Source organism: Schistocerca cancellata, chromosome 1, assembly GCF_023864275.1.
Source record: "Schistocerca cancellata isolate TAMUIC-IGC-003103 chromosome 1, iqSchCanc2.1, whole genome shotgun sequence".
Taxonomy (NCBI): domain Eukaryota; kingdom Metazoa; phylum Arthropoda; class Insecta; order Orthoptera; family Acrididae; genus Schistocerca; species Schistocerca cancellata.
Window position 1 is genome coordinate 1149994506 of NC_064626.1, and position 21801 is coordinate 1150016306.

General features: G+C 38.5%; 1 protein-coding gene across 2 annotated transcripts in view; it reads right to left on the minus strand.

Moving 5' to 3' along the window:
* LOC126093054 (inorganic pyrophosphatase) overlaps nt 1-21801 on the minus strand; it is a 134960-nt gene that overhangs the window by 31794 nt on the left and 81365 nt on the right. For both annotated transcript variants that reach the window (XM_049908696.1, XM_049908695.1), the window contains 3 exons: nt 19395-19458; nt 10434-10496; nt 1899-2112 (listed from right to left, as the gene is read on the minus strand). In XM_049908696.1, coding sequence (XP_049764653.1) covers nt 1899-2112; nt 10434-10496; nt 19395-19458 — 341 coding nt within the window. The remainder of the gene's footprint in view (nt 1-1898; nt 2113-10433; nt 10497-19394; nt 19459-21801) is intronic.

A 21801-nucleotide genomic window follows, 5' to 3' on the forward strand; every position in this document is an offset into this window, starting at 1 on the left:
GTAACTACTGCCTCTCAGTATATTTACTCCTTAATGAAATTTGTCCTAAATAATATATCTCTTTTTCCAACGAACAACTCAGTTCATACATACAATACCAGGAACAAAAATGATCTGAACAAGAACTTGAAAGCACTTTATTTCAAAAATGGGTCCACTACTCAGGAACACTCATCTTCAATAATTTGCCAGCAAACATAAAGAATTTAGTTACAAATAAAGATCAGTTTAAAAGTAGCCTGAAAGACTTACTAGTGGCCAACTCATTCTACTCCATTGATGAAATTTTTAATAGAAACAAATTATGTATTTATTCATACCATTAGTATCGTTATTTCAGCTTTAAAAAATGGAAATGTTCCACATCCACGAGGATCTCCTCAGCACGGAGCTATGGAACGAAAAACTAATCTAATCTGGGTGAAGCCGTGGGTTTTACGATGACACGATAACAGCATTCAACAAAACTTATGTGAGCTTACAGTGGATGACGTCAAGTTGTACATCAATTACTTAAGAATGGATGAGCATGCATTTCTGTATGTGCTCAATGAAGTGTATCCTCATATCACAAAGCACAATATTCACTTAAGAACTGCCCATCTTCAAAAGACAGGCTCACTGTAACACTCCGATTCCTTGCTACAGGAGAGGGTTATGTTATGTTAGGTTAGGTCAGGTCAGGTCAGGTCAGGTCAAGTCTCCAATCTTCTTAATCTATTTTTGTTCTCAGGGTGCCTCACGTTCTGAAGCGCCTCATCAGCTTCATACATCTCTATTAATTTTGTAGTTGTCGGCACACACAAATTGTATTTATTGGCAATGTTTATAAAAACACTACAGACGACACAACGCTACAGCGATGCTAGCGCTCCATGTGGTAACATGTCACATTGCAGTGAAGTGTGAACAGAAGACAAGCAATTTCTTTGATCAAATTTACAGCGAGGCCCTAGATTTGATCAAATATTGGACGACATTTGACAAAGTCCCTATTACACCATCAAATATCTTTAACAAAGAAATTGGACAAAGAAATTTGATAGTGTTATACTGGCCTAAGGTAAGTCTTTCCGCTCTCAGGATTGGAATGACTCCTTTCCCTCTCCCTTAAAACCCACATCCTTTCGTCTTTCCCTCTTTCCTGATGAAGCAACCGTTGGTTGCGAAAGCTTGAATTTTGTGTGTATGTTTGTGTGTCTATGAACCCGCCAGCACTTTCGTTTGGTAAGTCCCATCATCTTTGTTTTTAGATATATCTTTCCCATGTGGAAGGTTTCCCTCTGTTATATTTATATATTGTGACACACACACACACACACACACACACACACACACGAGAGAGAGAGAGAGAGAGAGAGAGAGAGAGAGAGAGAGAGAGAGAGAGAGAGGGCGGGGGGGGGGGGGGGGGGGGCAGGTATGCTTGGTTACCCTAACATCAGAATATACCACTTAAAGGCTTATGTCTTCCGGAAGTAGCCATCACTGACATACAAACTTTAATGACAACTGCACCACTGTTAGTTAATACAATGGACCTTGTAAGCGAGACAAATTCCATTACTAGAACATCAAGAACTTAGAAGATAGCTGAGGAACAAGGCCATATCTACATGAAACACTACAAAAAAACCTAATGGAAGATCACTTCATTGAAATTTATATTGCAATATTTCCATGCATAGTGAAGATCTTTATCTCTCCTCAGAATCACAACAGACAGGACCCTCTTATGAGGTCTAACTGATCTGCCTGTCCCTTTTTACCTATCCTTCCTCTTGCCCTAAAAAGGAACTATTTTTTAGCTATAACAAAAATTTCATCTCCTAAAGCTAAGTACTAGACAACAATTCTTGTAATGTGCAATACATAAGAAAATACGACTTCTTTGAACATACCATGATATGCCTCCTGCTTCAGCTTCCCCTTTCACCAAACCTTGCCAGTATTTGTGAACGTCCTCAATTACATGATGAGCAAATTCTTGATTCTTTGCTTCACCATTAAATGCAAACTGATTTTCTGGTTTTCCATCTGGTATCTTGTAAATCTTAAACCACTCTACTGTTGCTTTCAGCAGGCCAGGGAAATGTTTCTCTACATCTCCAACATCTAGGACACATTTAGAATTTATCATTATTCAGCTCATCATGATAAAAAAAACCTCAATCACAGAAACATAATTTGTTATAATTATAATATGTTATAATCAGTAGAAATAGATATATGGTACAACTGTAGCAGAATGACAAATGCTTTAAAGGTAATGACAAATGATCTACATGAGGAGTCAGTCTGAAACTTCCTGGCAAATTAAAACTTTGTGCCAGGCTTGTACTCGGGACCTCTGCCTTTTGCAGATGAGTTTTGCTGACTAAGCTGCCAAAGCACAACTCACGAACCATCCTCACAGCTATACTTTCCCCCATAACTCATCTACCTTCACAGGAGAGCTTCTGTGAAGATTGGAAGGTATGAGATGAAGCAAAGCAGAGAGAATGTGCCTCGGTAGCTCAGTCAGTAGAGCAGTTCCCTTTAGAAGGCCAAGGTCCTGAGTTCCAGTCTGTCATGCAGTTTTGATCTCCCAGGAGGACTGGTATCAACACTCCACTGCAAAGTGAAAATTTCAGATATTACTCATTCACTTTGAAGTATTACTATTCTATGTACTATTACAGCGTAATATTGTCATGAACATCAAAATAATTTTTTTATTTACACAAGAAACCACAGAGCCATCAAGAGAAAGCTCCTTAACATCCTGATTACACTATGATGCAGGCATGAATTAAAACACAGTCTTTGGAGTTATTCTCTGTCATCTTTTTATACATGAAGCACCTTCACAACACAAAAAAAGCAGTGGACAACTGAGTTGAAGACAAGCACAGCACTGAAAACTGAAATGCAACATGTAAGGTATCAGACTGGAGGAAACAGTGACAAAATTTACTTGGAATGAGAAAATAATACTGTCAATGTTCTAAAACTATACCAGTAACACAAAAATTTCATCCAAATAAAATTCAAGATTGTTATTGAGGGGAGCAAACTGAATATGAGAGTATTTGCTTGTGCCCTCTACAGCCGAAGGCACAACATAGTAACTGCACATTAACCGGAATGTGTCTACCCTCAAGAACACAGACCAGCTAACATACTTCTCAGTGATGCTTGGCATGTACTTCATATATAATCAGTGTGATAAAACATAAAATAAGGTAACTGAACGAAGCAGAATTCTTAGAAAGCTAATGGCACTTAAGTGGGACGTCAAACCTACTGTGCATAGAACCATCGCTTTAGCACTTTTCCACAACTAATTACACTTGCTCTGTCTGGTCTAGACCAGCGTATGCAAAGAAGATCGATATAATCCTTAATGAAACCCCAAGGCTAATCACAGAATACGTGAAGTGCATTTCACTGGAAAAACTCTACCAAGCTTTAGGTTTCAGCAGTCCCGAAGGTAGCTCATGAATGTAATGAGCAGCTCAAAGGGACATATGGTGTTATCCACTTTATGGTAGCCTCTATGGATTAGAGAGACTAAAATCAAGACATCAGTTCCTCAGTTACATCTTCGATGAACCCCCTGTCTGATACCCTATTTCAGAACATCCACCAAGTGATGTTGAATGACACTACGTGTCGTGGGAAATGCAAAATTGTATCCGAACCCCTGGAAAACGTATCTGATAAAATGGGGCCTATTAGAACCTGATAAGTGCAACAGCGGAGAAATATGAAACATGGATCATCATTTAACATGCTGAAATTTTCCTGCACATTGCTCCTTAGATGATCTGAGTAAGCAAGCCTGAAGCTTTTGACTTAGCCCAGTACTGGGCCAAAAAATTGACATCTCTGGACACGAAAAAGCAGGGTAAAGTAATTATGTGAAATTTTCCAGATTCAACTCCTAATTTTTTTGTAAACGGTTCTGAAGTAACATACCCTGAATGTTTATTTAAAGCAATCTAACAACCTTCACAACACAACATTTAGTTTAATACAGAAATGAAGTACTGCAGGGATTCCACCACATAACTTTATATAGTTTAGAACCAACACTGCTCCCTTACACAATTCCACAAAACTTGTTTGCTGCCTCTAGCCAATGATAAGCAAGTAGTCAATGTGTGTTTTTGCAGATCTGTGAAAGAAAATGTGGCCACCTTGGCAAAACAATAATTTAATTGCACAGGGTTTTCCTGTAGAATAGTGTGGTGTATTTATCTTGTGTATCTCACATGGTGGTCTTATCACAGGAACATGGTGAATTACACACGCGTGGAAGTACATCATTCTTGTATGGTAGAAAATGACAAGTAATTAAGTCCAGGTGAGAAACCCATTCAACCTGAGACTCCAGGCACTTTATTCTTGAGTCATACCTTAGAATCAATGTCCTATTCACAAACGCATCACTGCTCTTGAAGGAGATAATTATTTGGCATTGGAGTTCAGTCTATGGCATGGTATGGCATTTCTAAAACCTCTGCTTTTTAGAAGATAAAATTTTAGCTTGAAACTGGAGAATCCAGTAGGTATGCAACAATCTGACTCTGGCCTGTTTCAACACTGACTTATAGTCAAGTTGTGAATAAATTGGGGTAAACTTGTTAAATGAAGCACAGTAGGAACACAACCACTTTTTGCATGTTGGTGGATAAAGGTTTGGTAAAGATGGAGCTACAAGGAAAAGTATGGTCATCAAAGTAATAATGACAGGTACCTCCTGTTTGCAGGGGACCATGTTAATCGTAACTGACAAAACATTTTCTGACAAATCAGTATTTTCCTCAGCAGACAATTATCTTACAGTATACAGGGTAGACGGAGACTGTCTAGACATTAAATATATGAACAAGTCTTCTTGCATTGACCCTGTGTGTTTGGTAATGTGGAGCTGGATCTCCTCTTGTGGACTCAATGGTTCATGAGGAAGATCAGAAATAACAAAAATATTAGCAATGTGGGAACTATGTCCTGAGGTAGGAAACCATCCCCATCATAACCAGGTCCAGTGCGAAAGTCAGTTACGGTGCAGGGATACTTTTCAGATCATAAAGTTATTTTTCTTGACTAATTACCACCTGCAGCACTATGCCCGGTAAGTGGCCTGACCCCACACCGAGAACTCCAAGGAAACTTGGAAATGTCACTCAAACCCTATTCCTACTTTTCTCCCTTGCAAAATGCAGAAGTCATTTAAGCGCAAGGCCTTTTCAGGCTCAAAAATATTGTAAGAACTGCAATCTCTTTGCTCTGTCAATTTTATGCTCGAGATATGCAACACACTACAGCAATAACAAAATAGTCTGCCAGGGTGATCTGAACCACACAGCCATGTTTGAATTATCTGACAAGCCAACAGCTAGTTGTACCTAATACTGATTTTACTAATAACAAGTAATTTCTTACCAATGTGATACTAGGAATTATACTGTGCACCATTTCTTATATATTTGTATGGCATGTGTGCTTATGCCCAGTGTCAACAAGGTTTATTCAGAGTTACAAATGTTCTGTACCTTACAAACACTAAAGCATATATTATGAGATTGGCTTCTGGGTAACTTAAGGGAAAATTCAAATCTGGTTACTCCTTATGTGTTGTCACATCCATTTTTATGGAGTATTTTTAGAGAAACAAATTTTTATGAGTTGTTACTGAAGACCTGGTAATTTACAAAACTTAAATGATTTGGGAAATTATGATGCATTAAAATGCATGTGAAAGTGTCTAATAATAGAACTAGCAGATAAATCCACACATCACACTGCAGCAGGACACACACACAGTTACTGAAATGTGCAAGCTTTCCAAGCTTTCGGATCCAGTGGTGGCTCCTCCTCCTGGCAGAAGGGTTAAAGGGAAAGAAGAAAGATGATGGAAAAGGACCGTCAATGTTTAGAAAATAACAGATTTATGGAGAAGTCGCCCAGAACCATAGCTGTCAAAGTTGAGAAGAGGCTGCTAGTGATCACATTGCAGACACGGATGGGAGATGCGACCCCCTCCACTGCCTGCCCCCAACTTCCCAATGCACCAGAAAATTTAAAAATTTATATAAATCAGGAACAGCAGAGGGCCTATGACACTACCTTGCAGAACACCAGATGTCACTTCTGTTCTACTCAATCATTTAACATCTATCGCTACGAACTGTGACGTCTGAGAGGAAGTCTCGAATCCAGTCACACAACAGATACTCTATATGCACGCAATTTGACTAATAGTCGATGAGAAAAACTGTATTAAAGCCTTCTGGAAATCTAGGAATATAGAATCGATCTGAGAACCCTTGTCGACAGAACTCATTACTTCACAGGAATAAAGAGCTAGCTGTGTTGAACAAGAACGATATTTTCTGAATCAGTGTTGGTTGTGTATCAGTAAGTCATTTTCTTAAAGGTGATTCATAATGTTCGAGTACAGCATTTGCTCCAAAATCCTACTGCGAACTGAGGTCAGTGATATGGATCTGTAATTCAATGGGTTACTCCCATTTCCTGTCTTGAATATTGGTGTGATCTGTTATACTTTCCAGTCTTTAGGAGCAGACCTTTCGTCAAGTGGGCGGTTGTATATGATTGCTAAGAAAGGTGCTATTGGGTCTGAATACTCTGGAAGGAACCTGATTGGTATACCAACTGGACCGGAAGACTTGCCTTTCTCAAGTGATTGAGTTGCTTCGCAACACCTAAGGTATCTACTTTTATATCACTCATGTTGACAGCTGTTCTGGAATCAAATTCTGGAATATTTACTTCATCTTCTTTAGTGAGGGAATTATGGAAAACTGTATTTAGTAAGTCCGCTTTAGTGACACCATGATCAGTGACATTTCGATCGCTACTGCACAGTGACAGTATTGACTGTTATTTTCCACTGATTTACTTTTTTAATCTATTTCACTGCTGCTGTGCAAAGCAACGCAGCATTTTTTTTGTAGGGAGTAACATTTCTGTTTAATATTTTGGAAACCAACTCCTAAAGTTCCCGAGCCACTCCTCTGCCTCATTAAGGTCTTCAATCAAGAGACTGGTTTAATGCAGCTCTCTGTGCTATCCTATCCTGTGCAAGCTGCTGCTTATCTGATTAACTACTGTTACATACATGCTTCCTAATCTGCTTAGTGTATTCATCCCTTAGTGTGCCTTTTAACATGCCAGGCTGAATCCTTGTATTAGTGCAACTTCACGTCACAACCGGATGCAGTGAAACATTTCCTCACCCAGTAGATAGTGCGCAGTGTTCTTGACCTACCTTGCTTTGCTTTGTTTATTCAATATTGTCTTCTCAGTAGCTGCGTCCGTCTCACCTAAATCACACTGCAATTAAAAAGCCAGGATCCTAGATTATGTTTTCCAAAATCAAAAGTCAGGACCATATTCCTTGTTGAACACTTATGATAACCACAGTGCGATTTATTTGTTATCACTCACACACACAATATTCATGTGACCAGGCCTCTTACACTTAATAATCGTCACATTAGGTAGGTCAAAAACTTCCAGTCTTTAACAATGTTCACAATACGTGTTAAATGTTCAAAGCCGAATACAATTACACTTTTTTGGTACTGACCGGAAAAGTTAAGCTTCTGTTTCAAGTATTATCACATCACATTCCAGCACCGGCTTGCCGCACTTTTGCTCCATGAGAATCTGACCGAAAACTGAGAACTGAACCAGCTCGGATCTTATTAAGACGAGTGCTTGAATATTTTACTATTTCTGTTTATTATACTTTATAATTTCCCAGTGTTAAAATGATCCTTTCTAATTGTTTTTGAAGTTACCCATTGGGTTTTATTACTTAAATAACATGAGTGAGCTGTATCAATTTAAATACGCAGAACTAATTTATGCATCTGCAGTGGGAATTCCCGACATGTAACCATGGCAGCACTCTTTAACATTAATTTTTACTTATTCAAATTTACGTAATTATTAATTAATGCACTTACGAAGTTGAGACTGGAGTAATTTTACGTAGAAAAATAATAGGTAGCAAAAGTATCAAAACAGATCTTGGAATTATTCAGTAGTTGTCACAACTGGCACTGACAGTCATACAGGCGAGCAATTTCAAGTCTTAATATCTATTTAACTAATAGACTTTGGGTTAATTAGAACACTTTGCTGGAATCAGTAAAATTTAGGCTCTCTTTTGGATGCAGTCTTATAGCTGAATTTGATCTATTAGCTCACTCAAATTTTACTTAATATGTATTGCACAATATACGTCATTGTTCGTAACTTTTAATAGGATGCATTTCCAATAAAACTAATTAGCTCATTACTTTCAGAATAGACATTAGAATGTACTGAAATAAACAGATTTTACAAGGGGAATTTTATTTAAACTATTTCTGAATTCTGTGCTATGAGGCTGAAGGCCACAGAATCATTAGTCGGAATCTGAGTAGTAGAAAAGAAAGAAAGAAAGAAAGAAAGAAAGAAAGAAAGAAGTTCATTGCGTAACTAAGTTACTGAACGAGTGTAAAACCAAAACAAGATAGCAGTGAGCAACCCTGCTTCGTTACAGCCTCTACAACTTTTACCTTCCACATTTCCCTCCAATACTACATTGGTTATCCCATGATGCCACAGAATGTGTCCTATTAACAGATTCCTTCTCCTAGTCAAGTTGTGCCACAAATTCCTCTTCTCCCCAATTCTATTCAGTACCTCCTCATTCGTTACTTGATCTACCCATCTAATCTTCAGCATTCTTCTGTAGTATCACATTTTGAAAGCTTCTATTGTCTTCTTGCCTGAATTTTTTATTGTCCATGTTTCACTTCCATACAAATACTTTCTGAAAGGACTTCCTGACAAATCTATACCCCGTGTTAACGCAGTTCTCCTCGTGATAACATCCTGTGTAGTCTTTGTCCAGAGATCTGAATAGGGGACTATGTTACCTCCAAAATATTTTGCCAAACAGGATGCCATCATTTAACCATACAGTAAAACTGCATGCCCTCCGGAGAAATTACAGCTGTAATTTACCCTTGTTTTCAGCTGCAGCAAGGCCGTTTTTGTTCATGTTATAAGGCCAGATCAGTCAATTATCCGGACAGTTGCCTCTGAATCTATTGAAAAGGCTGCTGCCCCTCTTCAGGAACCACACATCTGTCTGGCCTCTCAACAGATACCCCTCCATTGTGGTTGCACCTACAGTACAGCTATCTGTATCCTGAGGCACGTAAGCCTCCCCACCAACGGCAATGTCCATGGTTCATTTGGAGGGGGGAGGGGCGCTCTGCCCCATAGTGGCAAATTTGTAATTTTGCTTGTTGTCCACTATTTTGTAAAGGAACACAGGAAAAGACAACAAACAACACTACAGGCAGCAGCATTTGGCAACAGCAGACCAGGAACATTGTCTCTTTGATCTGTAGTGACACAGCCGTAGAAGACTTGTTTTGCATTGATAACATGTTGACAACATATTGCAAACATCGTTAGCCAGTACTGGCTTCGAACAATGTTTCGGAGCATGTTTCGAACTCTATGTACACCCACCATTAGTGAACTGCGGTGACGAAATGGTTCGCCGACAGGTTTATTGCATACTCAGGAAGGAAATTGTTACACACTATAAATCATTTTATTAGCTTACTATTAATGAAACAAATCAGTACCTTTTTCAAGTTTTTTGAAAGTCAAATTGTAAGATGTTTGTGTAATTTTTCAGTAACTTCCTGTAACTCTGTAATTAAGGTGATATATCCACAACAATTACGGACAATCCGTAATAGTTGACAGCCGTGCAGAACCTTCTGGTAAGCCTGCCCTGACCCAGGGTTCTGGGACATTTTTCCGTAATTCTTATTTCCTAAACCTTGTCAGTTCTTTTCCTTCATCCCTCTTCCTTCCTCCACCAGCAGGGGATCTAGTGGCTCTGAAAGCTTGCACATTTCGCTGACTCTTGTTTTATCCTGCTACCACTTTGTGAGCAGATTTTTTTGTTTATCAAATTATACTGTATTTTCAAAAAATTCATTTTCTTTCTTGAGATCTAAATTGAAAAGAGATTTGAAACTACAAATTTGCTTGCCAAAATTTATTTCAATAGGAAGTTCTGTGTAGCACTATTCGTGTAAAAAAAGAACTGTGAGGAATATGCCCTTTAACAGAATTAAGAACAAATGTCCTAACTGCTGAGACTTTTTTTGCTGTTATAAGGTAAAGTAAGGAGAACAAAACAGAATGCAAACAGGGGTATATGAGACATTCTCCACGTATCACACAAAAACCATGCTCGAGTCAATGACATTCTAAAAAATAAAACACTTTTAAGTCTCAAAATCAAATTATTTCTATACTGTTCTAGATACTTCCTTGTAGTAACATTAATAAAAATATTTACTACACATATTTCTGTAATACACTCCAATACAACACAAGCCTACCTTTCAGCTGATCAGCAGCAGGATCATTAACATCAATTGCAATGATCTTCCAGTCGGTCTCACCTGCCAATACAAACATTTAAATTAACAATCAAACTTGCATGTGATTTCAATATACCTGTCACTGCACATTCACATTCAAACATCTCATAAATGTAACGTTTTATGCAAACAACATTTAATGTATATCTCTCTCTCTCTCTCTCTCTCTCTCTCTCTCTCTCTCTCTTTCTCTCTCTCTCTCTCTCTCTCTCTCTCCCCCCCCCCCCCCCCCCACAGTTATTACATGTATGTCTATAAGTGGATCTAAATTTTAATCTACAGTCAGAATATGGAAATCTTGAACTATTCCAATTGCTATCATTCTGCTCCTGTCCAATAATAATTCTTTTCCTTTACATTCCACTGTGTTACAAAACACATTGCACGAACAGAACTCGCTAACTAACCAAAATATTGAACATACCACATTTCTCATCCATTTACTAGTAAGGCAGTGGTTTTCAATCCAATAATTACAATGATGAATTTTGCTTCGTTGGAAGCAGTCTTAATGACAACAAGCTCTTATTTCATTACTTCTAGTAACAAGGATAAATGGATTTAGTAAAATTAAATCAAGTGATGCTGAGGGAATTAGATTAAGAAACAAGACCAAGCAGTAGATGAAATTTGCTATTTGGACAGCAAAGTAACTGATAATGGCTGAAGCAGAGGATGTATAATGCAGATTGGCTGTGACGAGGAAAGCATTACTGAAGAGAACTTTGTTAACATCAAATATAAAATGAAGTTTTAGACGATCTCTTCTGAAGTTGTTTGTGTGGAATGAAACATGGACAATACACAGTTCAACGTATTTACTCAAATCTAAGCCACACTTTTTTTCCGCTTCTGTAATCCAAAAAAGCGTCTGCGGCTTAGAATTAAGTGCAAAGTCCTGAGAAATGTTGGTAGGTGCCGCTACAACTAACTTCTGCCGTCTAATATATGTAACGCTACACAGGCATGCTTACCAGGCACAAAGATAAATACTGGTGCCACAACCTCTGCATCAGTAAATTTAAAAAAAGGTATAAGACGAGCTTTCTTCTCCACCCCAAGTTTCGACCACTGCATTTTCATACATTATCCAACAAAGTAAATAGAAATTCTGTATTGTTCATCTTTGAGTGTAGCAGTCTCAAATATTCGTAGCAACAAAAATAAACTTCTTTACACAAAAATACCAACAATGCACAAGGCTTTAGGATTGTTCCACAAGTTGATATGCTGGGGCGCATTAAGATTTCACGTATCAGCACCTATTGCTTCGTGGAATTTTGTGAAGTGCTGGACAGTCTTAGTGAACCATAATGAAGCGCTTTCATTATAGTGCCAAATTCAAGAGGGGAGTTATTTCTTTTGTGGCACAAAGTTCTAATCTTGCTGCAGGTCTACGATACGGGATTGATGAGAGCAATGTCAGGCGATGGCGACTGCAGAACGACAAATTATTTGAATGTTCCAGTAGCAGGAGAGCATTTAGTGGGCCGAAGTGTGGGCAATATCATGCACTAGAAGTGATCTTAAATGAATTTGTTAAGCAATAGCGTCAGAAATTACTGCCTGTGACGTCTAAATTTTAAACGAAAACTAGAGGAAAGCAAAATGGACTTGCCAGTAATTCCAGGCAGGATGACGTCAATTCTGCAACCACTTGACGTCTGTTTGAATAAACCATTTAACGACAAGCTTAAACGCATGTACACAGACCGGCTTTCGAAAAGCGACAGACAACCGACACCAACAGGACGTGTAAAACGTGTAAGTTTGTCACAAGTGTGCCAATGGATTTATGAAGCATGGAGGTGTATTCCAAATAAGACTATGCAACAAGCATTTAAAAAATGTTCCATATGCGATGCACTAGATGGTACGGAGGACGATGCTCTGTATAAAGAAATGAGCAACAAAGAATTGAGTGATAGTGATTCAGAATCATGACTGATATTTTAAACATTTCATTTAAGATGTATTACAAACCTAATAAATTTTGTTTCAAATTTCAGCATTTAATTTCAAAGTTACGTTCATTCTTATTTTGTAAGTGTTGCTACTCTGCACATGATAGAAAAGCATGGAGAGCTGCACGAAACCAGTCTACGGACTGAAGACAACAATAACGCACTCTGCATTTAAAGTCATCACTAAAAATCTACTACAAAAATAGGACTGGCAAGTCTATTTGTGATGTATGTCAATATGGCCAACTCTACGTTCTGAATTTTTTCCTACCAGTGATGAGAGATGGTTGCTAACAGTAACTTATGAATCGTGATCACATGCAGTCATGCAGTATTCTCTTCACCATAAGAATAATATGAATGTAAACATTATGCCACATATTCTTTCATGTTTGCTGCTATCTTATTTAAATTCTGTCTGCCTAATACACTACGGAACTAGAGTAAGACAACAGCAAACGTGGAACAAGATACATATCATGTTATGTTTGTATTCATATTATTCTTATGCTGAATAGTTATACGGTCAGAAATGAAGCACAGCAACTGACTAGACTTTTAAATCTAAGATAACTAATTTCTGTGCAAAATGTAATATACTAAAGAGGCGCCTGCAAAGATTTTCAAAGGGCGAAAAAATTTCACTAAACTCTCCTTCAGATCATCATCTATCATACAATCTATTATTTGGTTTTTGTTGAGCATTATCAAAGAAAGCAGCAGTGTAGCAAGCCATGCCGCAAGTGGCAACAGGCCATAAATACTCTCAATCAGAATGCGACAAGCAACGCAGGACAGTACAATAATGCATTTTCAGCTTAGAGTGACAAACATCGATAACAAAGAAAACAGCACTTACCAGATCAAAGCAAAACAAGCAATCGATTCAAACCAGACAAAGCACGTGTAAAAGGAAGGGTACCCATATAAGTACGGACAGAGCACCTGCCACATGGCAATGGCTACTTGGTAAAGCTTAACTGCTAAGGTTACTAATCTAACCAACCTACTGTAGCTGTATCTTCATCCATTCGACGTAAATTGTCTCACTTTTTTCCCCTGACTTCGAGTCTCATTTTTCAGATGCAGCTTAGATTTGAGTAAATACGATAGACTAGGAAAGAATAGAAGCTGTTGAAATGTGGTGCTATAGAAAAATGCTGATGACTAGATGAAAGGATCATGCAAGTAATGAGACAGTGCTGAATAGACATGGGAAGAAAATAAATACAGGGCACAACTTGACTAAAAGAAGGGATTAGTTGAAATGACATCCTCAGACATCATGGGAATGCAGCAAGCAGATTTAGAAGGATGTAGGTTGCAGTAGTTCAGGGATAAAGAGCCTTGCAGTTATTGCAGACTGGTCACATATAAACTTACTTTTAACAAACTATGGAAAATCGAGGATGGTGTAATGAGAGTATTATGCAAAGGGTAGATAGTTGCTAACCATATAATGGAAATGCAGAGTTGCACACAGGCACTACAAAAAGGTACTAAACATATTATCTTTCCATCCAAAGACCACCACTTGAACAGATACTCACATTCATGTAAATGCAGCTCTCACACACATGATCACAGCCTTGTGGATCTGGCCTTGGCAGCCACAAGCGCATGGGTGCGCACATGTGTATGTGGCCCATTTGAGAAGGAGGCCTTCTGGCCAAAAGCAAACATGTTTAGTCGCCTTTTTGTTGTGTGTCTGCAACTCCAAGTTTAAACTGTATAGTGAATAGCAGCCTATCTTTTTCACAAGCTTACTTTTTCAACTTAAACTATTATGCTTTTTATATTTCAGGATTTGTCTGTACATTTTTGTTGCCCAAATTTTTCTGAATCAGATACCATTCACTCAATAAGCCCTTAATTAAAAATCTGCATAAATTACACAAGGGGCACTCGCATGCAGCATTCATCCCCAATCTCTACGGATGGGCCTAGCACTGCAACTCTTAACACATGTGCCCAATTTTCAAACACTTTAGAACCGTATTACAACACACACACACACACACACACACACACACACACACACACACACACACACACACACACATTATACCATCACCTTGACATTTTTGGCAAATTTGAATCACTCTTCAAGGCCAAGATGAAGGCACTGGTAGCAACCCTATTGCCCTTTGGCCCCCTACATCCATGACGAAGTATGCACTCCGTCGCTTTAAGTCTGTGTTTAGCTCATCATCAGATTGCAAGAACAAGTCTCAGTGGAAAATGATGCCCTGAACTAAATTTAGACTTATGGGGAGCGACAGACACCGGAACATCATCCAGCTTGTTACAACTTAGCAGTGCCCATGACTGAGGAGGGGATGCTGTTTTGATCAAAACTGACCCACATTTCATTTTACAGATGGCTGTCACTTCCCATAATTGTCTTCTAAGTTCTCCAGAAGGAATAACAGTTTTGTGGCCAGGAAGGAATCCCATCAGTCTGTGTGTAAGGTAAGTATGAGTATTTCTCAGTTTGCCACTTAGCTCCATGTTCGTCCCATGGCGTAGGCAGGGAAGCAAACATTTTAGGGTCTTATCACTCTGCATTGAAGGACTACCATCCTTCCACAGACACTTCTGGGGCCATGTGGTCACCAAGGCCTTGTCCTACATGAGCTACAGAAGCAACAGACAGTGAGCGACTTCTGGATAACTTCTGCATACGTGACACTCCAGCAACAAGCAACAGCAATGGGCGAAAAGCTCAGGTGTCGTGTGCGAGTGACCATGTCGCACTACAAGATGGCTACTTGGAGCCAACCAGGTGTTTCTACAAAACGACTGCCCTAAACTGTAGCTGAAGAGTAAGGCTACAAAATTACGTTTAAGAAAATAAAGCGAAAGCAAATGTTGTGCATGAAATTTAGAAAGGGAGGAATCTCCATGGAGAATTTCATAAATATGACGAACAACAAAGATCACCAGAAATTCTTAGATTACACATGAATGAGCGGAGGAGCACTACTACCTCACAATAAATTAAATATGAATGCTTTTTTTACATGATCAAGAACTTTTAATAGCCAATAAATGAGGAAGAATGGCTGACTACATGACTAACTACCCTAAATACACTTATAAACACAGATTGTGAACCAACTATAATAAGTATCTGTGGTGTAGCTGTAGCATTACAGATTGTAATTCCATGCTGCATTAAGGTACTGGGTTCGGTTCAGCGTTGTTCTTATATTTTAAATGACTCAGTTACAATTCTGTATACATAAGTTATATGTATGCTGTTTACACTGCATCGATCTGTAAGTGTACACACACCTATCCCATTAAATTCTTAATAAATTATGAACGTTATTCATCAGCAGTGTGTAAGCCAAAGTGTTTCAATTACTCTAAATAGTCTGTAATAGTAAAGCATACAAAATTTTTGAAAAGAAAGTCAAACGTTTTGTGTAATGATTTGTAAGTATGAATTAAAAATATTAGAGAAACGTTTGGTGCACCTCATTTTCTGTTCATGATTTCAAGCATCACTGAAAGACATGCAGAATGTTCCTCTGATCTACTTTTTTTCTTTTACACAAATCATTTCATTTCATAAAATATTTGATTTCTTCCAGTTTTTATTTTCAAGATTTTTTTCAGAAAGCATGGTTTCCCTGACTCTTCATTTGCCTTCCTAACGTACTTTAATCGAAGGAAGCCTTTTCGACATTTAAATACTGCACCAATGTGTGTTTTTGTGTGCAAAATAAGTAGGTCTTGAACAGTTGAAATTTTTGACACTTCATTTACATAGCTTGGCAGCAGCTTTTTGTGAAATATTTCAATTTTACTGAACTCATTAATTTTTTGTCAATTAACTTGATAACTTTTAAGCAGTTAAGTATTTTCATGCAAAACTAGACCTCACACTGGTCACTTTGATACCCTGTTTACTTGTTTCTCTCTGTTTGACTATGAAAATTTGGACAAAATCTCAGTGTAATTTATAGGGAGTCTTGTTTTCACTCTGCTCATGCATTTAAAAACGTATCTAGTGTTAATCATACGATAAAAGAGTTGTTTCTGCATGGTATCATTTCCAAAAATCCGCTTCGATACCTTGAACCATTTCTGAGATACAATTATTTTTATGACAACTTTATTCCTGAAGTGCAGGAAAGGTTCGTATGTGCCGTGAACAACCCGTCCACGGATATAACAACCAATATCTTAAGAATGAAGAGAGGTAGCATTCCTGTCTAAACTTTAAATACAATTCACATATATTGGTTACATTTCATACCCAATAATGCATGGCCTTAAATGAACTATACAGAAAGTCTACACTATGTGATTTTACCTCTGCAGTTTCTTAAAAATTTCATGCACGCATGTACTTAATTTTGTGCAGCACAGTAACTATGACGAATAACGAAAATAAATTCAGAACTTTATCGTTTAAAGATTTCAAGCTACAGGTTGTGAAAGAATCAAATTTTTTTACCGAACACGTTTTTAACATCTGATGTTAAGTAATTCATAGCTGCTGTCCTGTCCGCTCCACTGCTTTGTGAGAAGACACGTGGCTGTCGCTCTCTGTCACGCGTGCTGCAGCAGCAAGATTCAAACATGTTTGAATACAAACATCTCCAGTTGCAGCAGGAGACAGGCAGTGACACAGATGTTACTCATGTATGAGACTTCCGTAACTACACCTGCGGTTGTTTTGTCACTTGGAGCTGCCGCGTGCTGTCTGTCACTTCTGTCGCTTACGTAGGACGCAGCCTAATGGGGAAACATCTGTTTCATTTGCAGCTTATCCACCATGGGGCCCCCACTCCAAACAAGGCATACTCCTTGGTGTACGTAGATAGTTTTCAGCTCCTCAGGCACCAACAGTGCAAGCACTGCGTGGTCAGGGAGCTACTACTGTGCAGATACTTTATGACCCCCACAATGCAATGACTACTGTGCTGGGTTTTGGATGTATTACATTATTTAAGGGAACACTGCAAAAATGGAAATGCTCAAAGATGCAGCAGGCACCACACTGGGTGATCTTCCCTACAAGGTTCGCACTTCTGCAGAATTCTGAAAATTGGTGGCAGGTCACACATCAATGGGGACCTTGTGTTTATTGAATGAAAAGTTTTAGGAAATGTGGGGAGTGGAAATCCATGTCTCCATCATAAACCAGGTCCAAGCAGGATCTGGGGGGGGGGGGGGGGGGGGACATCCAACAGAGAGGCAGAGGGGGAGGGGGGGGGAGGAAGAATTGTGGAAATGTAAGCTTGCAGCTTGGAAAGGAACAAATGCTGCAAAGGCTGAGGCCCTGTGGTAGCCAAGCAAGAAGCCACAAATGAGTTGAGACCCCCCTGGGGAACACTCAAGGTGTCCTCATAAAGACCACCAACGTAAGATTTGACTAATTATAGAAAGCAGACAGCCTTTTAGCCAATCATTCTTCTCACTCTACATTCATGAATGGGACAGGGAGTGACTGTTTATATAGCACAGAAGCACTAAGTTGCATTCTGATTTGGTGATCAAATTAAACTGTAGATCTGCTTATAATATCTCTAAGTTTGTTCAGTAAACAGAGGAAAACAAGGCATACTGCCTCCAATGTGCAATAACTGGAGAAGTACACCGTATGACACCACAACTAGGAGTGTCATTATACCACTTCTGCCTGTTCTATTGGTAATTGAGTGTGCTTTGAACATTAAGTGGGATTTTCACTGTTGTGCATGTGTGTTTATAGCTTTATTGTTTTGTATGCATTACAGAATGTGAGGGAGAATCAAATATTACAAGAACAATCCAGAACCATGATCTACGTGTAATTTCTGTGAAAGAGTGAAACAGACAGCCAATGCATCCCATGTAGTGCTTAAGGAATAGTTGTCACAAAATTTTTTCTGTTCATGTAGAGGCGAATTAATTTTCAATAGTGTCATATGAGTGCACTTTAAAATCTATTTTACAAAAACAGGTTATTTTCCACAATAATACTCAGAGCCAACTTGTTACAAAGATTCATTTGAATATATGAAGCACATGCATGGATTATAAAATTGCATTATTTCCGAATAAATAAATATGCACACTGTCCACAGCAACACAAAATGTCTATACTCTGAGCCAGACATTTTTCAGAGTTATTACACAATAATCAATTACTACATAGCTTCACATTTGCTGTTTATGTGAATGTATTTGTCAAGGTGTTTTTCGCCAAAATTAGTTCTTTGCAATTTCTTTTCGGCCAAGTTGTTTACACTTAAAAGGTCTAGTTTGTACAATTTTATTTCAAATTATCATTTTCATTTCTCTTATTCATTCACTCTATCCTGACAGCAGTTATTTTAGTGACAGACAGGGCCTCAATGTAGGCTACTTTTATCACATATATTCTAATAATTGATCAACACATCTCAGTCACCCTACGTGCACAATAGAACGTGATTTACACATGTGATAATTTATTCTCTGAAATATTTATTTGGTCTACTTTTAAATGAAGAGTCTTTGATTTTCTTTAGTTTTTTCAAAAACTGCTTTTTATAAAATGTCAACTGAGATCCAGATAGTCAGAATCTATATACTATTTGTCAGTATGCAGAGAGCAACATTGCTGCACCCCCCCCCCCTCCCCTCCAGTGTGTCCGTAGCACTGAGCCACCTTCAAACAAGCACACCACTATGACGTAGTCATATTGTACATTGCCTTTACCAACTTCACTGAGCAGGAAGTATCATCATCCAACCCCACATATCAATATATCCATACCTCCCTTACTTTATACTGCCCTCAATGCAAGGGCGAGGAGTGTAATTGTCCATGAAGTTCCATTATAGTAGGCATTTCATTGCAGAGTGAAAGGCGCATTCTGTACAGAGGCTGTTATTTGGAGTTAATAGTGTCCAGTAAGTAAGGCGAAGTAGTCACAAGCACAGGAATTCAAGAAACTTTAATGTTTTTACTAACCTTCATCGATAAGTGCGATGGCACCCAGAACTTTCACTTGCAGCACTTCTCCTCTCTTTGCCACCTGCAAGTGAAAGGAATTGCAAACTGAAGGAAAATGGAAACTGGCCATTCAAAACATTACTTCAGTGTAACAAGTGCATGTAGATATGAACAACTCCTCAAAAGTTATGGAAGTTGGTGCTACATTCTCACATAATGGTATCTACACTTTCATAGCAACAAATATGGGTGCTCACACAAGTATAGTCACTGCAGACTTCATTTTCACAGAACATGTTTAAATTTAACAGCATTACATTCTGAACATTTCACAGTGAGTATCCATTACTAAGTCTGTAAGATACATAATTTAAAATAAAGAAAAATTAAAATTGAAACCTCTGTTACTGGCGTGACTAGCACCTTCTACACTAAGCTGTTTAGGTAATCTGGCACATCCACACACACTAAAAATGTTTACAGGATACACTGAGCAGTAGATTACCACAAACAACTAACACAGCAGCCCAACTTTTAGATCCTTGTTCAAGTTCTCACATGCATGCAAAAAGCAGATGTTTCAGCTCTTGCTTATGGAACTATATCATTCAGTTACTCCACACTGAACAGTGTTCATTCCATTGTATTAGATCAATGAATTTTGAATATATCTAACATTGTTATATTATGGCAGAAATATGCATTAGCGTGCTATTCTACAGGTTCTCCAATTCTATTCTTTTGTGTCAATCTATATTAAATGGAACTCTCTGAAACACTTGCCAATATTTGCAATTTGGCCAGTAAGTATTTACTGGAAACAATTCTTTGGTGCACTAGAAAATGACTGACTGCCTCTTCAACTGACCTGCAAACTAGGGTGTAATGGGAATGGAGTACTGACTTCGAAGTACAGTCAAATTGGACATCAGAAAGTTTCATGTAATTCATTCTGCATAGCACTCTTCACTTCACCAATACATACAAGGAATTAAGCTGGAAGTACTATTAATGTACATACTGTATGTGAACATACAAGTTCAGCACCTGGCATAAAGTGAAACCTGAGCAGTTCAATATAGAAACAGCCAAAGTTGCTACTTGCATGCTGGAAATACAATCCTTTAAAAATGAATGAGAATCACAGAAGGGAAGGGTGCAGTCACAATCGGTGGGTACTGCAGATTTGCTATGGAATGACATTGCAATACCATGCAGAAAGAATTTAAAGACTGACTATAAAACAGAAAAAAAATTACTGATGAACGATTTATACGGGCTAGAATGTTCTGTACATCAAGAAGCACTTCATGCTGAATTAGCAGGCACATAGTACTTTACGAAACTGGTGGTATGAATAGTAAATTACGGCAAAGAATGCTGGTTAAGCCAAGAGGTGTGCCTGTAATGATTTTTTGATTTAATATCCACTACTGTTGAGTTCTGAAGGATAGCAGAAATAGCAAGCAAGAAATTGTTAAAAATGGATTGCAGACCTCACTTCAAGTGGACTCGACTGCACACTAATCACAGTAGGGCACTGCAAGGTGAGAAACATCTTATTTTTGATTTTGTGAGAAAGTATTTAAAAAGCAAAACAAATTAGGGAAGTAGCAACTTCTGACGCAAAAACATCAATTTCCTTGAGCTCACTGGTATTATGGGAAACATGAACTTTGAATAATTCACTGCTGCACTGAAAGAATAATAGGAATAGTTTTCTAAACACCGAGGATAATGCCAGTTTTACAACTGTTTCTGAGCTGTTTCCGAGACAGGTTTGCCGTTTCTGCTGAAAGCACCCCTGGATACAAGTTAAGCCAAAACCTTTAGAACACCTGTTTAATAGCTTATTTGTCCATCATTGGAATGGAAGATCACTGATTCTGTGTATCAGGGATCTGAGTTTGTTGGTGGGTTTGTGGAGGTAAGCAGCACTGAATATCTACGCACAGGTCATCTAATTTGTGCAAACAACAGACTGCTGATTCGCATATGTTGTGATGGCACCCGAAAACAACCGGGATGGGTTCCATACGATTCATATCAGGCACATTTGGCCACTGAGACATCAACACGATCTCACTATAATTCTCCTCAAACCAATGAAGCATGGCTCCAAGATACGGACAATTATACTTCTGGAAGACGACATTGCCATTGGGGAAAACATCAAGCACAAAGGGATGCAGGTGGTTCGCAGATGTCAGTGTCTTCGATTAATACCACAGTCCCTTGCAACTGCAGGAGAAAGTCTCCCACAGCATAATACTGCCCCCATCAGCCTGCGTCCATGGAGTGCTGCACGTTTCGAGCTGCTGTTCACCTCGATGATGGCATTTGTTGGTTGATTCAGGGGACAGGACCAAACAGCAAGGTCATTGGTAAACAGCATTAGTTGAGTTGACTATCAAACTAGTGTAGA